General features: G+C 37.0%; 1 protein-coding gene across 7 annotated transcripts in view; it reads right to left on the bottom strand.

Moving 5' to 3' along the window:
• Positions 1–1,122: 1,122 nt before the first annotated feature.
• Positions 1,123–23,694, bottom strand: part of LOC114576766 (cysteine-rich venom protein-like) — a 94,578-nt gene continuing 72,006 nt past the window's right edge. For 6 of the 7 annotated variants that reach the window (XM_062072832.1, XM_062072838.1, XM_062072834.1 and 3 more), the window contains 4 exons: positions 20,962–21,098; positions 12,709–12,854; positions 9,643–9,849; positions 1,123–4,740 (listed from right to left, as the gene is read on the bottom strand). In XM_062072832.1, coding sequence (XP_061928816.1) covers positions 4,485–4,740; positions 9,643–9,849; positions 12,709–12,854; positions 20,962–21,098 — 746 coding nt within the window. In that variant the 3' untranslated portion in view covers positions 1,123–4,484. The remainder of the gene's footprint in view (positions 4,741–9,642; positions 9,850–12,708; positions 12,855–20,961; positions 21,099–23,694) is intronic. The other variant, XR_009829194.1, reaches the window with a different exon arrangement.

The following is a 23,694-nucleotide window of genomic DNA, read 5'->3' as shown; positions in this document are numbered from 1 at the left end:
GCATTCGATGAATCGAATCCAAATTCCCTCCCGTCTTAATTCGATCTCCCTTCTTCTTCGTTAACTTAAATTTCAAATTTCAAGATTATTTGCTATATAACGAGAATAATTTCTCCATAACGGTATTGCACTCGACAGTGGATATATTTTTCTACTCTTTTTTTTCGATATCCAAACGATTTATTCCCTTTGAAATTCCGCTTAATCCCTCCTCCACCGGCAAGGAATAAATAGAGGCGAGCGATTAAGCACGTCGCGAAGATAACATCCCGTGTATTAATTCCAGAACGAACCCTCCATAGCGCTTAATCTGATTTATCGATAAAGTTGCGGCTTCGCGTACCCCCTCGATACCGTGCCCTCGCATATCGCATCGATCGCCCCCCAACCTTTCCATTCGTACACGATTAATTTTACAGGGCACATCGAGTCGGATTGTAAATTATCGTTTCATTCAATTAACCGAATTCCTCTCGGTTTTATTATTGGGAAATTTCAAAATTTTCCAAGAACATCATCTTCGAAATATGGTGAATAAATTTCTTTTTTTCTTATATTAACATTTCGTATCGCCGTTCAATTGAATAAAAATCAGTTTAATTGTTCCTCTTTTTTTTGTACGTGTTTCGAAAATGTAAAAGGAAAAGAGAAAGAGAAAGAAATGTTTCAACTCGGTTTCAAAGTTTGAAAAAATAATTAGAGAGTTTATGTTTATGTTTATAGGGTATTTATCGGTGAGAACGTGATTAAAGTTTAAAAAAATTCTCAAAGTACGGTGAAGTTTAATCGAGAGATCGATATAACTGTGCTCGATCGTAAAAAGAAAATGCGTTATCGCCTATAATTCTGCGCGCTACGTTTGCGCTGTAATATAATGCACCATTTAGAAAGCAGATGTTGAGGAAACGTAACATCCATTCCAACACCATGTTTTCTCTGCCGAATATTATGCCCGAAAAAGTTATCATAAACGAAACTTACCACGTCTGGATACACTGTATATATATATATATATATATACATACTTTTGATACAGCAGAGGAAAATTAGTGGAGCAACAATTTTCAATCGTTAAAATAAATCGACAAGTAAGAAAAATTAATCCAGATTGTTAAAAAATTATTTGTTCAAAAAGAGTATGTATCTTAAAAATTCTATGTTCTACAACTTATACACGTTTAGAAAGATTGTTAAAGAGAAGAAGCACAAAAATTAGTACACAAAAAGTATCGACGAAGCTCACTTATCGGTTAAATTACAAATCTATATCTCTATCGCTCTCGTCATTCTATCTCTATCGCTCTTCCTCGTCCAAATTAGATCTCCGAATAAGAACGAGAACTCGTCATAATTTTTCACTCGGCATACGCACACCTGTTAAAATACAATAAAAATATTTACCAATCAATATTTACAGGATCTTTATTTCGGTAAGTGAACCAATTTGTTACAACGTTTTCTTTTCGATCGACGGCCGGTTTCCGCGCAAGAAGAAGAGCCGAAACGTTATTACATCGTTTACATCACTCCTATTGCATTGTCGACTGCGTTCGCGTCTCATACTTTCATCTTTTCTCTGGTATTTAAAACGTTTCTTCTTCTCCCCTCTTCTCCCTTCTCGCAAATCTCTTCCCGCTTCCTTTTTTCCATCCCTCTTTCTCCTCTCCATCGTGGTACTTGCTCTTCTCCCCCGCACGCTGTGCGATCGTTCTCGACGAGAATTGAGACGCGATGAAAAGTATAACGATAATTTCTTTTAAAGTAAAAACATAGGTGGACGAATTCTACGTTGGGGACGTTCGAGGGATACGTTCGCGGGGATCGATCGAGGATGAAACGAGTCGAAGAATAGATTTGGAAAACGAAAATTGGAATATAATTTCAAAAGAATTAGTTAAAGTAAAAATATCTAAGTGAAAAATATTTTCCTACACTCTTCTTCTTTCCCTTTTTCGAAAAAATTAGATTACTAAAATTAGTACTGCACAGTCACAAGCGTAAATTAATCTATCTATCCGAGAAAAAGAAAATCCTCCATATATAGCGTTACAAATATAACGGTGGAAAAATTTACATTTTCTCGTTCGAGTACTCGTGAATGCAGCGATGGATAAAAAAAGAAGACGGATTTCTTTCCATTTTTTTTTTTTTTTTTTATAAAAAGGACGTCGCGTTGAACGATGATTTCAATAATAACACGATGGATAAAATTTTTCCACCACGATTCAATCGGAATTAAAATTATTCCTATTAGTCTAGTAATTGTCCCGATGGATATGTAGAGATCCAAAAATTTATTTACAATTTTTATAAAGCGATTGATTCTCTCCCGTTTTTTTTTTTCTTTTTAAATTTAAAACGGTTGCATTCATAAGTTCTCGAGATCGAAGGTTAAATAAAATCACGAGATTAAATTGTTATTTCGTGTATACATTGACTATCGTATAACCTTACATCGCTAAACACGATTAAGAGATAGGGGTTCCGGTTACGTTTATACATATTTTTTTCTTTTTCTTTTCTTTTTTTTCTTTTTTTTTTAGTCCCACGTTTAGGCGACGTGCGAGCTCGTCGATAAAACTAATCAATTCATATGTGGATTAAAAAAAAATATATACGTACATCTTGTAATTATTATTTATAGAATAAAATTCTTTTCGAGTTTCAGATAACGATGAGACGATCATTAAAGATCGATTTGTTAAATATGATGCTAAAATAGATAAAAAAAAATAATAATAAAATATATTCTTATCCTATCGATATCATAGCGTTTGCTAAAATTAATATACTTACCAATTAATATTTAAGAAGGGAGTAATTTTCTTCGTATTATTTCCCGATCAAAATGTCGGATCAACTTTAATTAAAATTGCAGCATAATTACATTTTCCATCAACGCGTACGCATCTACTTAAATTAAATATTACGTCACAATCATTAATCGAATCTTAAACAAGTTTTCGTTAATTTTCCAAAACTGAAAGTAACAAAGTAGCAGCAGCAACGATCTTTATCGACAGCTCGCCAGAACGTCCAGGATCAAACGACAGAATCTAATAGAGCACCGAGAAACACCCAACCACGTTTTTCACCTACGAATTTTAATTATTTATTCATTCGTTTATTTATTTATTTATTTATTTATTTATTTATTAATCTATTTATCTCTTATCTATACGTATTTACACACCGCATGCACGTCTATATAGACACTCTTACTCGTTTACAAATATCAAAAGGATCTCGCCGCGATTCTCTCCGTTTCTTCGCGGGACTTCGGTTTATCCCTCCGTCCATTACTCCTCGGCCATTCCCAACCCCATCGTGGCTCGCCTTCAGGGGATTGTTCCTGTTCGATCGACGGGAACGGTTGGAAAGGCGAGCCAAGAGGGCTCGAAGAAAATAGAGTAAATTTCCGGACGGGACGGCGAGAGTTGTCGAATGAATGAATTCGTGGAGCAAAGGGGAAACTGTTCCTCGATCTTAATGAAAACGAAGAATTAGAAACATAATTTTTCTCGTTATAATAATAAAATTTAATAAAATCTCTGAAGAGAAATAATTGCAGTGTTTATTTAATTTTATGTTTCATATATACCTTTAATTGTGTGTCCAGATTCTGCGCAATTCTTCGATCATATTTTCTTTATTTTTTTTCCACCCCTCGTATTAGAACGGAAAAGAAATCAGAATAAATTTGACGAATAGAAGATCGAATATCACGTTTTATTGGCGAAGAGAGAATTCTCTATTTTTTTTTAATTTAATCTAAAAATTAAAGTCGCGAGTTACGTTGCGTTTACGAAGGCGATAATCTTTGAATACGTTTACGAAGGAGGAACGCTCGATAAAATGTATTAAAAGCGGAGAAATTCTGAAAAGTCAAACTCCTCTCGAGAGGCGGGAACAAGCTGATCCAGCTCAATTTACTTTCTCCTCTGCTCGCGCTTTATCTCCTCTCTCTCGTTCCTCACTTTCTCCCTCGAAATATCCTTCTAACGATATTTACTCCGCGGCTGAAAGTGATTGCAACGCGTGGAGAAAAACTTGGCTAAAAGCAAACACGTTTAAAATATTTCTCCGAATTTTTACGTTCGTCCAAGAACTTTTAATCGTAACACGAAAAGTTGAGAGAAGTCGATCTTTCGACCAATCGAATCGCGTTTTCAATTAAAGAAAACTTTCGTCAACGTGATCATAAATTAATATGGCGCCTAAATTAATATGGACAAAGCGTGAAACGAATTGATCCCTCATTGACCGAGACTCGTCTCCCTTTCGTCGAGGAAAATTTCCCATTGTTCCACGCAGCCAGCAAGTAGTGGAAGGCCTCGAACGTTTCGCGCGCCGCCTCCAAAACCCTGAAATTATTTCAGTTCGGACACCTCGATCGTATCGACGTTACGTCCCGAAAGGGGGAGAGGGGGTGAAGGACGAGCCGACGCGAGGGGAAGAGTCGGAAGGTGGGGGTGGATCGTTCACTACCCGTGGTGATAGTAGATCTTGCCCTTGCAATTGCACGTGGCGCCGCAGAACTTCCGCCGCTCGCGGCCCTCGTTCGTGTTCGTCTCGCAGACCCAGGAGCGGAACATCCTCGCCAGCTCGACGCAGTTCGACCAGAGATCCACGTGGTGGCACGCGTTCGTGCAAAGCTTGTTCCTCGAACAGTGCTCGTTGCACATGGTGCACGGTTTACCGGCTACGTACGGGTGGCCCAGCCGACCTTTGTAATTCCCGCTGTAAACCAGAATTTTTCCGTTAATTGTCATCCAATCTCGCGTTGCGATCGGGAACGTTTGGGTGATCAGGAGCTAGAGGAGAAGATTCTTGGTTTCGAGTTTGGAATATTGGAATATTGGCGTAAAAAGAATCTTAATTTTTGCGTAATTGAATGGTGATCCGATGGAGAGGATTCTTGGTTTCGAAATATTGGAAAATGTATCGAATGATAGTATTATTTTCCGGCGTAAAAAGAATCTTAATTTTTGCGTAATTGGATGGTGATCCGATGGAGAGGATTCTTGGTTTCGAGTTTGGAATATTGGAAGATATATCGAATGACAGTATTGTTTTCCATCGTAAAAAAATCTCAATTTTTGTGTAAATGGTGATCTGGAGAAGATTCTTGGATTGACGTTGTAATAGAGGATTTTTTAGAGGTTAATTAGAGAGTTTGGTGGAGGAGATCGAGTTATAGTACGTATTTGTGATGGAGATTTTTTGGGATTAATTAGGGACTGGTCTAGTTCTTCAAGATTGGAATATTGGAAAATATCGAATGACTATTGAATCTGATGGAGGAAATTCTTGGATTCGAATCTAAATTTCTAATCTAAAAAATTTTAATTGTAAGAATTTAATCGGATGATAATCTTAAATTTAAAACTAGAGGGATACATTAAAGGAAGCTCTATTCTGTTTTCTCATCCGTTCTCTCAAGTTTTGCGACTATGATTAAATTTTTCCTCTTTATAATAACCATCCTTGGAACAATTGCCATTTACAAACTAATCACAATTATCTCATCGAAAGAAAAAAAAATGCTTGTTTAATTTTACAAAACTCTACTCGTACCAAAAAAAAAAAAAAAAAAGAACAATTCTAATAACTCGCAATCGAAACAAGTTCTCTTCGTTTCGAAGGACAGGACAAAAGATTCTCCAGGCTCGTTCATTTCTCCCCATCAATTTCGCCCCTCCCCCTCCCCCTGGCAAATGCTCCCCTAATAACTCCGCGTTTACCCGCTTCGAATCGCTCTCCCTCCTCTCCTCCTCCGAGCAATCTTTGCCTCGACTTTACTTTCAGACAATTAAGCCGTGACGTTTCAAGACGTTTCACGATTGCAGCTCGAGAAGCGACTTTCCTCCTCCTCCTCTTCCTCCCTTTCTTCTTTTTCTTCTTCTTCTTCTTCTTCGTCCCGAGCCCGGTTCGAGTTTCGCGTTCCGAAAAACGACAAACAGGTTGGGAACGAGGCTGGGGCCAATCCTCCCCGATTAATTTACATTTAAAGTATTTTTCGTGGCGGCCGCCGCCGTTTTGAATTCAAATGACCCGCCGTGAAATTAATTACGAGGCCGCGTAACGCCGGATGGGGGGGAAAAATACTACCAGTCCCTTGACAGTTTTTATTTATCGTCGAATGGATGGCGCAAACGGTGGCCAGGAAAATTAGGAGAATTTAAAGATTGTAATTATTATTGTTATTATTATTATTGTCCTTTTGAAAGAAGAAAGTCTAGTTGCGGTAATGGAAGGGTAAATTATCCCGGCAGGTAAAGTGAAAATAAATCATCGGTCGGATATGAAATGATCGTGGTTACAAGTAATACTTTATTCGGATAAATGGGTTTTATAGCTTAATACGTGTAGAGTAAGAGGAGGGAGGGTTAATATAGCAAATTTTTGATATTGGAAAAATGAAGTTTCGTATGTTTTAACTATCGAGGTAAAAAATAGAGAGGTTTGGAACTTGGAATTTCTTGCTTTCTTAAGACGGTGGTTTTAACAGAATAGGTTTTTTCCTTTCGTTCCAAGTTCGAACTCGTTAACTCGATATTCTATAAAAGTATACGTAAAATAATTTCGAATTTTTTTGTCTTTTCGATACAAAAACGATACATTGGAATTAATCTTCCTGCAACCGTAAACACTTGGTCGAATCGGATCAATCGGAAGGGGGAAAAAACCGAGTCAAATTGCACGCGTTATTCCGGAATTTCGGGAATTTGCGAAAAATTGCGAAATCCGCTGTGCAGCTTTGATAATATCGCTATATATTTTATTTAAAACGTGATAAAGCTTTGCTGTTCGCCCCAGTTTTATCCATTTGTCGAAAATTTGACGTTACGGGAAACATGTCAAATATTTTACTGCGATTTAAAATTTTTATCGTGAAGAAACGATACACCCTTTGAAAATTTCCAATTTTTTCCCCCTCGAGTTTAATTTTAATATTTTTCGGCAATAAAAAAGAGAGAGAGAGAGAGAGAAGGAAGAAGTAAAAATGAAAATACATAGAGAAAGAACGAAGGATGGTATTCGCGTGATTTTCTCGCGAATAAAAAAGAAAAGAATGGTCGAAAGGTTTGCAAAGGATGGCCAAAAAGTGGCGGTGCACGCGAGGAGAGGTCGAAGTAGAAATGGGTCAAACGTCAGACGATGTCTTCTCTCGAGAAGACGTGCCTCTCTTCTCGGCAAAAAGCAACACTGGATACGCCACCTATTAGGAACACTTTGCAATTCACCTTCTCCCCCTCCCATCCCTTTCTCCTTTTTTTCTCGGCGCGAACAACGCAATTCAACCGTGTACATTAAAATTCCTCTCTCGCGTGTCACGTCGAGTTCTCGATAATGAGCGAGCGCGGCGAAGAAAGGGACGCGCAAGAAGGAAAAGCAGAGAAGCGGGGAAAAACGAAGGTGGAAAGAGAGGTAGAGAATGAATCTATGAAAAAATCTTGAAGATGTTCGAGAGAACGTAAAGGAAGACAAGAAAAAACAAGAAACAAACAGAAGAAGAAGCGGGGAAGGAAACAGGAACAACGAGGAGAATAAATTTGCAAAGAGAGGCGTAGCGTTCAAAATTTCTTTCTACCGAATTAACCGACGAGAATGAGAGCTGCTGCGATGCGTTTATTCGCCGTAGTCGGATAAAAACAGAGATTACGACGCAACGAATAGCCGTGGAGTAATATCCTTTTGGAATTGGGGACCGTTCGTCACAAGTTCCAGCACAATAATACCCAATAACTCGTCGGCGAGACACCGACCGATGGAAACGCGGCGCTGGCTGCGAGACGAATCGCGACGGACGGATGAAACGTGAATTTTCCCCCGAATAGCCGTTTATGGGATCGCGGAGAGAAGCGTATTTCTCTCGATGAATTCTTTTGAAGGAAATTCTTTCCATCCAGTAATTTCGCTTACTAGGGAAAAATTGTATTCCTTCGCGCGGTTAATACGATTTCTTCTTCCTCGACCACGTGCCCGCTTCCTCTTCCTTCTCCTCTCGTCTTCGCTACTCGATCCCCGCTCTTTTTCATTCCTCCTCGGTTACGAGGAGGGGATTTAAACGGTGCGATGAACAACGAGACGACAAGGGATGAAGAAAGGGAAGATGAAGGTAGAAAGAGTTATTTTACGGTCGGATCGGAAAAATTGGTCAGACGAATCGGCTATTGGGGAAATAACAAACAGCTGAGCAGCTAACTTAAAACGATTTCACGCGCGAATCAACTTTTATATCCTAATATTTTATGCATCTTCGCGCGTAAAGAAAGAAAATTTGTCGAACGTTAAAGTATTTTATTTATAAATATTATTATATTTATTAGGGCAAATATCGCGATGACACATTCACCGTCTATTATTCTTATTTTTCATTCGTTCCATATCCTTCTTATACTACATCTCTATTTTCCTTCTCTCAATCTCTTAACGAGTAGAAATAATTTCGAATATTCAATAACTCGAGAAATCGAAGTCATCTTCACCATTCATATTCCATGCTTACAAAACTTTGAAAATAATATTTCAAACTCAGACCAACGTCGTAAAAAAAATCTCCAACCATCATTCCATAAGATTACAAATCTTAAAGAGCTTATGTTGCATCTAATCGTGTAGCGATACTTTAAAAAAAATCGAGATTCGAGTGGTGGCTGTGATGAGAATCCACAAGGGTTAACTTTCCCGTTCGACCGTACACGAGGTAATAATTGGCGGAGGACGCGGAGGCAGAGCAAAGTGGGGAAAGTAGGGAAGAAAAGGAGGGGGTGGAATTTAAAATTACGCGCGTCGAGGGTCGTCGTAAATTCGTTTCCCCGGCCGCAATTTTCCGGATTATGCCCGGCCACGGGAAACTTTTCGATTACAATGAGCCTCCCCTCCCTCTCTGTAAATTCCCTGTTCCCAGGAAGCAGCTGCGTCCACCGACCACGCGATAATTTCCCCGATGCCAACTCGCCATCACCAAGTGTGATTACACTTTTCGCGCGGATGGAAATTTCATCGATACTCGATTTCATTGCTCGTTCGCTCGCTTATATTCCGGTTGGATCGATTGGAAAATTTAATTTCCAAGAGCGGGCAGAATCTGAGAGTGTTGTGCGAGATTTTAATTTTGGCGCGCCTGGATTCAAGTAGGTGTTTCCAAGTCTGAGAGAATGAAGAGGAAATTTATTAATCTCTTAAATTATTACAGCAACGAAACAAGAGACTCTTGTACAAATTGTATCGGAGATGGTTCGTTGCTCTTTTCTGAGAGTGTCTTGCGAAAAAAGGACGACAGGGGGAGAGTTTATGGGGACATTTTTGAAAAAAGCTCTGATCTCTTGATCCTCGTTCGAGGCTTAAGCCAGAAACGAAGTCGAATAACATTGCACTTCAGCTTTTCCAAAACGATACGTTTTCGAAAATTCGATCAAGTTTTTTTTTTAATATAACACGCGAAAAAGTCGAAACAACTAACTTACTAATCGTTATTATCGCGAGGTAATGAGAATAAAATTTGTCCACGAGTCGAAAAATTATATCTGTTTTAATCTCTTCGCCAAAATTTATACTTACCAGTTTTGGAAAGGATTGGGTTAAGAATGGAAAGGTAGATTGTATAATCTCGAGAGAAAGGGAGCATACACTCACCTCGGGGCATAGTTGCAGACGTACATAAAGAAATCCTTGCCAAGTGGTCCTCTGCCACCCGTACAGTGGCTCACGCCGCAGCCCACCAGATGCGTGGTCGCCCACGCGATTTGGGTGTAATGCCCGATTTCGTGTAGATTGTTCGCCTCGTCGTCCCCGTATTTGTAATCTTTGTACTCCATGTACCACATTCTGATCGGGAAATTCCTGAAAAGAAAAGGAAGAATACCTCAAATCGATCCGTTAAAAAGTCGAAACTGAACGATTATTAAGTTATGTACATAGCGCTATATAATTGTTTACGTTATCAGTGAACAATTTAACTGTAATGATTGTAACTATATTTCGATGCAAATTATTTTATCGTTGTCGAATTCTGTCTATATTCTATGTTCTATATTTTAATTGATCTGGAAGACTGTCGCTGGCCTTGGTTTTTCCTTTTCGTGAAAATGATTTTATGGGGCTTATATGGAGATTTAATTTTCAGATTACTTTATAACGATTTAAATCAGAATAGATGTTTTGTGAGATGTGACAAAATTGAAATTTAAACGTTTCTTAATAAATTTATAAATACGAAATATTTCTCAACTATTGAAACGTGATCAATCGGTTATCCGATTGGTTCCAATATATATATATGCGTATTTTATTCAATCACTGTGAACAAATTTAAAAAAAGGAATTAAAATTTTAACGTATTATAATTGAAACAATTATTTTATAAATTTGAAAATGAAAATTGGAAAAGATCTGAAAAGCTAGGAAGCTCGAGTTGTTGAAAATAAAAACCGTGTCTTGCGTCTGAACTTTGTACAAGCCTTGTACATCTGTCCTTAACACGATCGAACGTGTAAACGACGAATTCTTTAATCGTAGATCGACAATAATCGAGAGAATTATTTACGTTAGAATTCTCTTCTCCTTGGAATCTCGATTGGAATTCGAAAAGAAAATATGGAAATGGCGTCGATTCGGTTCGGTTCGGTTCGGTTCGGTTCGGTTCGGTTCGATTCGGTTGGATTCGGTTCGATTCGGTTGGGTTCGGTTCGATTCGGTTGGGTTCGGTTCGATTCGGTTCGATTCCGTGTCAAACGTCAACAGGTGGTTCTCTAAGGAGAGCGACGAATACGAGAACGAGTTATCGTTAGGCGGAAAAATAGAACAGTGGATCGTGGGAACTTTGGGATCGAGCTCGAACTTTTCTGTCTGAACAATAACATCCTTTTCCACGGTGTTCCGTGTATTTATATAAATTTATTCGTACGGGGACGATGAATAATGTATCGTATCAGGAATCTTTTTCCTCGAGAAATAGTTTTTCTCATTTTTAAAGTTGAAAATTTGAAAAATTTTGTTTCGTAGAAAGAATTTCCGCTGAGCTTCCTTTTCTTTTTTTTCTTTTGTATTTTTAACCGTTTGAAATTCGAAGCGTTCAAAGTGATCGCAGATAGATTGCGATATTTTAAATATTGTCTAATTTGTATCCTGGTTAATGATAGTAAATATTGAAATTCACGAAATGGTGATTTCGTTAATATATAATGTATAGAGAATGAGAAAGATAAAGAGTTAAATTTGATCGAATATGGAAATTTAATTAAAATGCGGATAATTAATTAAGCGATTAAAATGCACGAAATATAATTAATGGATACACGAGGAGGTCCATCCTTGACGCAAACAGCGTGACAAATTATAAATCTGACGCGATTTATATTTACCCTATGATTGCTTTTTTCTTTTTTTATTTATTATTATTAAAATGTTTTGTTATTATATGTCACGTTTTGTTATGTTCCAAAGGATATTTATGTTTTTGATCGTAAATATAATTTTCATAATTTAGATTGAAATATTTGACGTAAAAAATATATAACGAAAAGACGGACAGAATAATAATAATAATAATAATCATTGTAATTTTGTACAACAAACAGATGCTTTAAAGTTTGATGAATAATGACTCATTCTTATATAATTATCTTTCCAAAAAAAAATTTTTGGTGCAAGTATTTGAATATTTCACTTCGAAATTTAATTAAATTTCATAAATTCATTGGGATTAATGGAATTTTCAATAATGAAATTACGGGACTAAATCCATTGAAAACAATAATAAACAATGAATTAATTAAAATGACATCGACGTGGTAACTTGGTATGGAAATAAGGAAGTCCGTTTCTCATAGTTGCTCGAAATTCCATGCTCTATGCATCAGAATTACGCGGTTACTCGAACACATCATGGAGACAATCATCTCGCAGCAGCGCGAATAATCCTTCCTTTCGCCCCACGAATAATTTTGCGCTCTCGCGCAACTCGAGAAAGAAGATTTCTTCGATGTGAATTTGAATAATAAAGAGTCGTAGTCGCGTATGTTGTATTAAAGTATACTCTACGGAATATTTTTTTTTTTGTTATTATATTTCGAGCTTTGATTAATTTCAAAAGGCTTAAGAAAGCTTAGAGAAGATCGAAAATCGACGTTTATTATTATATCTGTGAATTTGTAAAATATAATTCAGAATTTTTCTTGCAAAGTTTCTAAATTTGTTAACGACGTACGAAGTAATTTTGTTCGAAATTATGGGAAAGAAAATTAATAGGGAAACATTCATAAATCGTATATTATATTCATCCGTTCCAGATTTAATAAGAATAGAGCAGCGAATGTTGGTTAAACATCGTAGCTAGTGTACTTTCTGATGCACTTTGACTCGTAAATCGCTCGAAACTTTCTCGTCTGAAAGAGGTATCCCAGTAAAGCTTGGCGATCTTCGACGTCTTCGAACGAACCTTGGAATAAATTCAAAGGCAACAAGATGCTACGGTACCTCTTTTACGGAGAAACCGAGTTATCTTAAAATTCTATAAAATAATTCAATGCCCGCAATATTCATTTTGATCCACTCCTTTGTTCTTCTGAGCAAAGGAAGATTAAATTAAACCGACGTACAACCTAATTTTTACGAAATATTTATAGGAAAAATTTTCAAATTTTTTCCCCCAATTTTTCTGATTCTTAAGAATCGCGAAATATTTAAAATATGCGTACTCACCACAGTGTCTTTCTCGTCGTAATGAAAATGTTTTGTCCGCTCTGCCCAAAACCATCCAAATATAGGCCAGTCGCGTTGTCGTGTACCAATCCAAGGCATCGATTGGCCCATCTTTGCGCAGCTTTGGCCAAGCCTGGATGCCATTTCTGAAACAGCGTACCAATGTTTTCCTAATAATTTACATACATTAATCGAAAATTTGGGAAAACGAAATTTCAAATTCAAATGCAAATCAGAGAACGGAATAGGTGAATGTTGGATGAAGTTGGCGAACGTATCGGGATATGGTAAAAATCCGGAGGAAAAGAGAGAGGATGGAAGGTATTCCGAGGGTGCATGACTAATTTATTAAAACGAATTGTCACGAATTCTTCAAAGTAATTCTAAGAGTATTCTAACGTAAACGTGTATATTTATAAAGAAACAAAAAACGAAGAGTCAGAACGAGAGAGCGAGACAAGAAGAATAAAAGTTGGTTAGAAAATTATTCGCCCGTAAAAACGTTTGAATAAAGAAATTTCGCAAAAATAATAAAATCTTTTAAAGTCAAACAACTTACAATCTTGGGAAAAAATTTATCGAACCATTCTTCCACGATATTCCCTTCGATGAAACGAAAGCGACTGTAACGTCAAGTGCCACTTCGTTTGTTCCAACTCATCCCATTAATTTTCTACCCCGGTATCGTTTTAACGCGAGAGCGATCCTCATAAAAATTTATAACTCATCGCAGACCTTACATCCGGCTATCGAGCCGGCTCGTACCTCCCCTTTAAGCTCCCTTGTAACAACGTCTCGATGACTTTCTCCTTCCCCGTGAACATTGCGAATTTTCCACCCTCTATTCGCCAAGATTAAAACGACACAAAGGTAACGCAAATGCGTCGTCGAGCCACTATCCTCCTAATGAAACATCGTGGACCGGTGTTTATTAAAATGTACGGCTTATTAGGGAACCCTAGACGCGTTTATATCGGTAATGTAGGAATAGTGAATTTTTAGAGTCGAAAGTTTTAGTTTAATTTTAAGTTTAGAGATCGTGTCATGAATTTTTATATCGATTTTTATTGAGTTTCTTTGAATGGATCATCGATACAGCGGTACTAGGGAACCCTAGATGTGTACCGAGCTGTGAATTGTTAGAGTCGAAGGTTTTAATTTAATTTTAAGTTCAGAGATCGTGTCAGAAATTATTATGGATTTTTTATTGATTTTTTTGTTGATTTTCGTTGATCATGCGCGATGAAACATCGTAGATTAATGTTCGTTCAAATGTACAGGTTACTAGGGAACCCTAGATACGTTTATATAGAGATATTACGATGTGAATTTTTGGAGTTTGGAAATTAAGTGTAATTTTTGAAATTAGAAGAGAAATTTTTACGAGTATATTTCTGTTAATTATCGAATTACGTTGTTTGGAATTTCTATTCGATACGAATTAAACGGACTGCTTTGTTTCAAAGTTAGAATCCATTCGTTAAATGCAGCGCTGATTCCATTAACGCATTCTGCTCGTAGATGCTCTATAATTGTTCCAACTACGTGGACGTAAGATAATTGGACTAATTGCATTCGGTAAAGAGTCTGTGAAACTTTACCGGAAGGAAGTTGGATGATTTTTCATCTGCGTACCGCGTAATCAATTTTGCTCGAAACTCGTGAATCAACTCGCTCGCCCTACAATTTTTCATTATTTTCAAATAACAAAAATTGTAATTCCTCTTCTAACCACTCTTTTTTTTCATAAAATCACGTATATCGTTCACAATTCAAAATTAAATTATGAAAAAAAAGGAAAAAAGGAAACAAACATCGCACTTTTCACGATTTCTACCACCTTCCTGATACTTGCATTAATTCCATCTACGAAATTGAACGAACTTTTCCAATATCTCCCATCCCATATAATAATCTCGATTTAATCGATTTCAATCGAAACGCATCAAAACTCGTGGATCGGCTCGATTTTATCTCGTAAAATCGGCGAAACGTTTTCACGGCCTAACAAGCTACCCAAGTATCTTTGCCGTTTCGCTTTAATCAACGTCCAATTACCGGCACGGAAAGTTTTTCTATCGGGTGGATCGAAATGCGTGTTACACCGTTCCCGGGTCAAAAAATTGAATTATATCGCTTTCAACGTTATTACGAGAATTATCGAGAGGTTTCCTCATCCTCCCTCCTCTCGACGTGATTCTGTTTCCTTTGTTATTGCCCCCTGGATAATCTTCTTTTCGCTCGTCCAAAACTTTTTCACTCGATGAAAATCGCCAACTTCCTTTTTCTCCATGATTCTCTTTACGAGATCTCGAGATTATTTGTAAAGAAGAGAATAGAAGAAGAAGAAGAAGCAAAAATTATTCTTTACCCTTGGCGTAATTTAAAATCTCTAAGTTTGTAAATTGATTCTTTTCATCTTGCCTCGAAGATGTTTTTTAACGTTGTAAATTTGAAAAATTCTGAAGAGAATGAAAAGAGAATTCGGAATAAAGTCAATGATTGTTACTTCTCGTCCCGCTTTCTTTTCACGATTCACGCAACATTCGCGTGAATGGGATACTATATTTTTCGTGAAATAGATAAAGAAGAAATTTTTCAATGAAGAGTATTTGTTTCTCTCTCTCCCTTTCTTCATTTCTTTCGCTTCAACTTAAGTGTTATAATCAACGCGCATGAAATTTCCGAATGGAATACTAAAATTGCAAATTTCGTTAAATTCTTCGTACAAGTTGGATTATCATATTTTCATTTTGAACGACGATTTACGTGCCCCGAAATAGCGAGTACGAATGAAATATGAAAGCTTGTAAATTGCGTTACATTCGAAGAGTTAGCGAAGTCTGGAAAGATCCGAGACCGAGTTGGAGAAGTTGTAGAATACAGGGAAATTATGTAGATTTTCAAGAGTTATGGAGTGTTTAACGCGTTTTATATCACGCCACTACTTTGCATAAAACTTTCAATAAACGAAGAAAAATATTGTTTGCCGCTCCTTTAAAGTGAAGTCAGTCGCGGAGAGTGAGAACGGAGGATGAAAAATTATATTAAAAATTACACGGCACTATTTTTCTTTAATTAAATCTAACTTTAAATTACACTGTCCAAACGTTTACCTTTCTCTCGGCCATAGAAGAAAGCTCGGAAGTTTTAAAGTTTAAAACTTGCACTATCTCTCTCTCTTTCTTTCTCCCTCTTTTTCTCTCTCCCTCCAGTAGAATTCAAATTACGATTATTAATTAAATTAAATTTATGGAATATTTACATTGCCAGCGTACAAATGAAACATATTTCAAGATAAGGAAAATCCAACGATTCTTCAAACTTCAAAAATTTTAAATTGCTATATGTATATATATATATAATAGTTTTGTTCTTGAAACGAAAACACTTACAATTAGGTCAAGAGGCAGGTTCTGGACTACCAAGAAAGAGCTATATCGTATTGCGTGGAAAACATCTTCCACAAAAATCTTCTCTGGTAAGAAAATTACGTAAGAGAAATTGTTTTCCCTCCTTAGACTTCTCTCTCTCTCTCTTTCCCTCTCTCTTCCTTTTACAATACACACAGACTACACTGCTTTAAAGAAAACGGTATTTCCTCGGGATATCCAATGAATTTTTCGCGATTCTGAATGACACAACTTAGCTCCGTTCTGTCCTGCCGATCCATAATCAATTACGTAACGACATCGAAACATAATCTACTCGAACCGCTTGGAACTCGAACACGGTCAACTATTCAGCTAAACTCAAGACCAGTCGTCCGCAACTTCGAGGCGAATTAGTCTGTGGCGAATTGTAGCGACAACTAGAGCGAGCCAAATGGAGGCAAATGGTTGAATTTTGAACCTGGCCGAGAACAACGATTACCTTTTTCCACTCCATCTCGTGGCAAACAATCTCGACCAATCTCCCCCGAGTGAACTTTCTTCTCGATCGAAAATAGAAGATCGAAATCGAAACTGAAATTTAAATCGACGTTGCGACCTCGACATTGCGTCATCGTGTTATTAATCGTCATTCGACGATAAGTGATAATTCGATGGAATTATCATTCGAAACGCCCGATTATTTATTCCTAACGCGGTTAATTTCGAAAATCCTCCTTCCCCTCCAAGTTTTCCAATATATCTCGATGATTAAAATTCGAAATTCCCCTCCCCTGGATTAATTAAACCGAATCAAAAGTGGGGAGGAGAGGGAGGGTGGGTTGGAATCGAACAAGCGATTATTCGACAGTAACGAAATGCGCCGGCACTTGAACCAGAGGGGATTCATCATCGTTAATGCCCGTGAATAATCAGTATCAATGGTGGCGTGACTTATGAGATTATTTATTATGCATTAACCGTAATGGCGGGGGAAATATCCGTGAAACAGCGGGACGATCGTCCACCATTTTGGGTTTTACCAGCGTGTGCAATCAACTTAAAATTCATCATTGGACGGGAGCTATAAACCTTCCCGTTGTTGTTAACAACGAGAGGGGAGGGGAGCGTGTTTAATGGCAAACGCGAAAGTAATTGTTTCGGATGTTGAATGAACAAAACGGTATGCGACGTGATTGATCTCCCGTGACCAAACAGTGTACTCTGCTTCCCTCCCTCCTCCCCTCCCTGCCTTCTAGACCCGATGGATAATTCATGCGTTGGTAAAATTGCGCGAATAAAAGGGGATACTTGTTGTTCGATGATCGAATTCGCTTTAAACGTGTAATTTAAAATTGATGACAATTACGAATGGAATGGTTTTTTTCCGTCCCCTTTTTGTTCCGGATTCGATGGATAATTTATTTCTCGAATAAAAGGGGATACTTGTTGTTCGATGATCGAATTCGCTTTAAACGTGTAATTTAAAATTGACGATAATTACGAATGGAGTGGTTTTTCTCTGCCTCCTTCTTGTTCTGTCTTCTCGATTCGATGGATAATTTATTTCTCGAATGAAAGGGGATACTCGATGATCGAATTCGTTTTAAATTCGCTTTATAATTTAATTTAATTTAAAATTGGCGATAATTATATGTCGAATAGAACGAAATGATTTTTTTCCTTCTACTTTCCAGCTAATTTCCATTTTGCGACCAAACGGAATGGAAAGTGTACTCTGCTCCCTCCCTTCTCTCTGCTCTCGAAATAATTTATTTCTAGGTAAAATTGCGCGAATAAAGGGGATACTTTTTACTTGTTCGATGATCAAATTTACTTTAAACGTATAATTTAAAATTGCTGGTAATTACGAATGGAATGATTTTTCCCCTCCTAGTTCTGAGCTAGTTTCTAAATTTTTATTTTCTTCTATTAAGGAGAAGGTTTGTGAAACGATTCGATTGAAATAAAGAATACACGGTGAAAAAGAATATATTTAATAAACGAAATGGGAATAAATTATGTTACGTAGATGTGGGTCGTGCTTTTGTTCTATTACACTGATTCAAAAAAAGGTAAAACAGAATCGAAACGGCGTCCAGTGGCACCCAATTCATTCATAAATATACAACGAGTCTTTACATATATACACTCAACACCTTTCGATTCGTTTTATTCGTTGCGCGAAATGTTATCTTCTATCAAAGATCGAAGGATTTTAGCAAAAGATTAATCAAATAAACTTCGGTTCTTTCATAATTATTGCGAGCAACTGAAGTGAATTTATTTCATCGATCATTGCCACGTAGAATTATGAATTACTTGAATTGACAACTTTTCAATCGGAAATTTTTAAGTAATCCCATAAAAAGAACTCTAAAACTCGACGCTAAATAGCCTGGACAAACCATTCTGAGCGATTTATGTTAGGGAAAGATTATGGAGCGAGAAAAAAAATCGGTTTCACGGTCGATTATCTCGAGGCAAACTCGTGGAAGCCGAAATAAACAATGAGCAGAATCACCCACGTTCAAAGGCAATTATCTCTAGCATTCTTGCGCCGCGTTGAACGAAATGCATTTCGCCAACGAGTCGTGTCGGATTCGATTATTTCTCGAAAGTATCCGCGGTCCGTTCCAATCCGAGTGGAAAACATTTCGTAAGGGCGTCGTTTTCAACGATCCTCGGTTTCCTTATCTCTCGGCGAGCCTTCTAAAAAATCGAACAGTTGCTTTGTCGCGATGGTCAACGAAGCGTGGACGAGGCACAAAGGGATTTTCAACTCGAACAGAGAACTCGTGACTCCATCGATTTTGCAAAACCGTGATTATCGAATGCTTTTCGAATGGTTTTTCGAAAGAAAAAAAATGGGATAGAGATGTTTTACTCGAGTTTCGTCGATTGGAATTTGGATAAATATTCGATGCAATTTCTTTAATTTTGAAACATGAGAGTTAAATTCAATATCGAATCTTTGAGAGGTGTAGAGGATAAGACAAAGTGAAAGAAGGTAATACATATTATAAAAGTATTAAATTTTCCATCTAACTATACTTTTTATTTTCGGCGTGTAAATAAAACATGGAACTGATTAAATCTTTTATTCATGAAATACGCGTATTTATGCGAAACAACACAATACCACCGCCGTAGTATAGAATTCGAAATCTCCCTTCTATTTGGTTCGATAATAAACTAACGTGTAGCGAAGTTAGAACCTTCATTCTCGTGGAATATCGTGGGCTATACGTTTTCCCTCTAACGCGCAATAACAAAAAATATCGTACGAAACTTTTGTCCCATTCCCGATCGACCAAACGTCGAGTACAAAATCGAAGGGAAATAACATTGTTTATAGGGAGTAGTTTTCGTAACCGTGATTATGTAAACTGCAGTTTGTGCGTAAAGTTTAATGTCGGTTTTACTGGGATAAAACGATCCGAAAGTAATTTCCATTTTCGCGATAAAACTGGCGGGATATCGATGCGTCACACTTTTTTTTTCTTTTTTCTTTTTTTTTTTTACTACGATTATGGAAATTGCGATCAAAAGTTAATCCCCCCGTGCAATTCTAAAAATTTAGGAAATCAAATAATTAAATGCATTTGTAAAATTCGCGGATCCTCCGCGACTGAAAAATTTTATCGAAAAAATTGTACCAAAAATCGTCCCCTATTTCCAACAATTTCCAAAAAAAAAAAAAAAAAGAAAAGGAGAATCGAGCGCACAACAAACTCTAATTAAACGAAAAATCCCATCTTTCAATCCCAATATACGTAGAAAGTTCCAGCATTTCAGGCCATTTAGTTCCAACGATACCAGAACAATTTACAATTCCAAATAAAAACACCGAACGATTTCCTAACCAAACTCTACCCATTCGTATGTCCCGCGTATATAATTCATCGAAATATATAGAAACGACGAGAGTCGAGTGTAACGCGAGCTTGTTTCACGTCGATACCTCGATTCGTCGCCGAGATGGGAGAGGGAGGGGTTCGAAAGTTCGCCCGTTTAAAATGCACGGACGCGCCAACGATGAATGGCGATCGAAACTAGTCTAAAGAAACGCGCTGACCCGTTCCCTCTCTCCCCTCCCCTCCCGAAATGTGTACATCCACGCGGCACCCGTGGTGGGGGGAAAAAAGCGATGACTCAGCATCTGTCGTTGACCAGCGCACAAGTGCTGCGCACAAGTTTGAATCGTGGAACACGCGACGGGAGACGATAAAGAAATTAATTATATATCGATTTCGAGCGACGATATTTCGGAAACAAAAAGTAGATTAAAAGGAAATGATTTGCGATTGCGAAGGTGTGAATTATGGTGAGTAACTGGTGAGAGATTTAAAGTTGGGATGAGGTAAAGGTTTTGTGGTATTTCAGTGGAAGGAAAGTTGTTTTTCCTTTTAAGCTGATACGCGATGCGTTAAAGATTTTAATATGAATATTATAGATAAGGTTTTTGGAGCAATATCTTGATGAATTTATTAGGAATGAACAATTTAATTTTAATCCATCAATTGTGCAAACTAGTCTAAAACGCGCCAAAGTCATTTGCAAAGGACTGAATCAATCGAGTTCCCTATCTTTCTCATACTAATATAATTCTTACTTTTATCTAAAAACTAACCGATTTATATTCGTATTATCCTGTATTAAAAGTACAATAATCTGATAACACTTTTATAAAATTTCCTCTTATATAATAATATACGTTCATTGCTCGTTTCTTTCCTTATACTCCTTCAATAAAATCCAAATGAATAATATCGTTCAAACGCATTTGGAGAACACGCATTGATTATAAGGATAGGTTGAAACTCGTTGGAACGATAGAGGATCCAAATTTCGAATTCGAATAAATACATAGATCACTCACCATGACCAGCATATTAGCAGCTGGAGGCTTGACCTGGGTGCGAAAATAGTTATGGGTATCGACGATCTTCTGTCGGACCTTGCTGTTGCTCGTTCTCAGCAACTTGACAGGCACCCTCTCCCCATAGAGCCTCGGCGCTGAAAGCAAAAGCAAACGTTCCTCTCAACAACGTCTCGATAACCGATACTCCTTGTCAATAAAAGTCTCTCCTTCTCTCTCTCTACCCTCTTCATCCCCCATCTCCCTTTCTCTTTACACGCGTTGCTCCATTTCCTTCCCTTTCGACCATGGAACAAGTGTCCGCTTTAAAGGGTGAATATCGACAGCGCCAACTCGAAACGAGCAATAACGTTCTATTTTCATACCCTCTACCCTGTTTGCGTTCGTCCATGTCGAAGGGGGGAGGAAGGGAAGCTTCCCTGTTTCGAATATGATGCGAATATTATGCGAACAGGGGAGTTAACTGTTCTTAATGACACACAAACGTGATACAAAGAAATATGTATTTCCTTTTTGTATCGATACGTACACTGAACTTAGCTTCGAAAGCTTTTTTTCTATCCTTTCGTGCATCAAAAAATAAAAATAAACAATACCTGAATTCTCTCCACGCGTTTACAATCAAAAGCTTCTGTTATCACAGATGAAGATAAACAATTGAATATTTTCCATTACATCGAAAAATAAACCAATTATAGGCTCAGCTACTCTCGCTGCGATTCTAAGAAGGGAAAAAATTGTTTAAACGATGTTACAATTTAACAATCGCTTGAAGAAATTGGTGTTAACTTCGAACTGTCCGAAATATATATATAATATGTATTTCCTGTATAAAATTAAAGAGAAACACTTGAAAAAGAGAAAGAAGGAAAAGAAAATCGATAAAAGATCCTTCGACCCGGTTAAATGTTCCACGAAAAGAAATTCCAACAATGGGTTACTCCATCGTTGATAGAGCAAACGAAAGCTCGGTTATTAAACCAAGTTACGCCCGTGTCCGAGAACAATGGGTCACACTTGTTTTAAGGTGAACGGCCATTTCCACACCACCACCCCCGCGTTTAAGTCGTGATACACCCTCCGTGTAATTTTTGCCCAATTACCGTCCAACAATAGGGGCCGGAAAGCGTCTATTATAAAAACCTCGTATATCACTCCGATCTCGGCCATATTTCACTCGGTTGCGGAACGTCCGCGATGCAACGGGTTCGTAAAGCCACGCAACGAGTGCACCGGTTAATAGTTGATATAAGTGCTCGTAAAAAAAAAAATCTTATTACCCGACTCTCTTCCGCCTTTGCGAAACAATTAGTTAGCGTTGCTACCGACTTTTATATCAGATTTTTAATTTTGTTATACGCGCCTTTATTTTTTAAAAGTGGGTTAAAACCGTACCTTTTTTTCTTTTTTTTTAATTATTTATTCCATTCGTACGTAAGAATCCTTCTTGAAGGATTTAAATTTGAAGGTGGATTATGATGAATTTGGATTTTTTTAAAGGATATCGTGTCTATCATAAACCTTTTTTATTATAAATCGAATGAGATATCGAAAGTGTGGAAGTAGGGAGAGAAGAATTATTTTATTCATTTTTTAAAAATGAATTAAAAAGACTTTTTTTAATTATTTACGAAACTTAAATTCCATTCGAGGAGACAGAGTGAGAATCCTTCTTGAAGGATTTAAATTTGAAGATGGATTATGATGAATTTGGATTTTTTTAAAGGATATCGTGTCTATCATAAACGTAAATCGTAATCGTTTTTCGTAAATCGAATGAGATATCGAAAGTGTGGAAGTAGGGAGAGAAGAATTATTTTATTCATTTTTTAAAAATGAATTAAAAAGACTTTTTTAATTATTTACATAACTTAAATTCGAGGAGACAGAGTGAGAATCCTTCTTGAAGGATTTAAATTTGAAGATGGATTATGATGAATTTGGATTTTTTTAAGGATTTTCGTAATGAGATATCGTAAGAAAGGAGAATAAAGGAGAAGGAAGGATTATAAATATTCGATCGTGGAGGCGATTCTAATTGTTGAAAGTGGCCTCGTATTTTGCATACCATTTCTTGACAACACCTTTCGCGATCTCCATTACAAAGTTCCAACCATTATCACCGGTATTTCCATCCTCCACAAATTTAACATCTAATTAAGGGTCCCTTTGAACGGAACATTTCCCTAACACCTACCCATCCTTTGTCTAAGAAACTTCTCGGGTTACTTTATCGACGAGTCCATTTACAGAGCAAACACGAGACCCATTTTTCGTAACCCCTTACGTGTATCCTCAATTACAATTTTAATTAAAAAAATTTCTCTCTCCCTTCGCCCTAAAGTTTCATTAAGAAGGAAAAGAAGAATATATATAAGGAAGAAGTTGTTTTTACGAAAAAGATTCGTATTCCTTTCGAAATAGAAATTTATTAATAATTACTTATCCTTCAAAATATATTTCGATTCGATTGCTCGTACAAAAGGAAAAAAAAGAAAAAAAAATTCTTCAAATATTACGAAACTCGGCTCAATTTTCCACGGAGAAGAAAAAAAAAATTCTATACCAAATTTCCTATTTTTATCGATTCCTTTAAATTACAAAACTCAAAAAACCAACTCAATTTTTTTTCCACAGAAAAAGGAAAGCTCCGTTTATATTATTTAAAAATTTTCAAATATTTCAAAACTACGCCGAAAACACAATTTTTCACGGAGACATTCTCTATTCGCA

Source organism: Apis cerana, linkage group LG3, assembly GCF_029169275.1.
Source record: "Apis cerana isolate GH-2021 linkage group LG3, AcerK_1.0, whole genome shotgun sequence".
Taxonomy (NCBI): domain Eukaryota; kingdom Metazoa; phylum Arthropoda; class Insecta; order Hymenoptera; family Apidae; genus Apis; species Apis cerana.
Note: the sequence above shows the minus strand (reverse complement) of the source record. Positions and strands in the feature narration are given on the sequence as shown.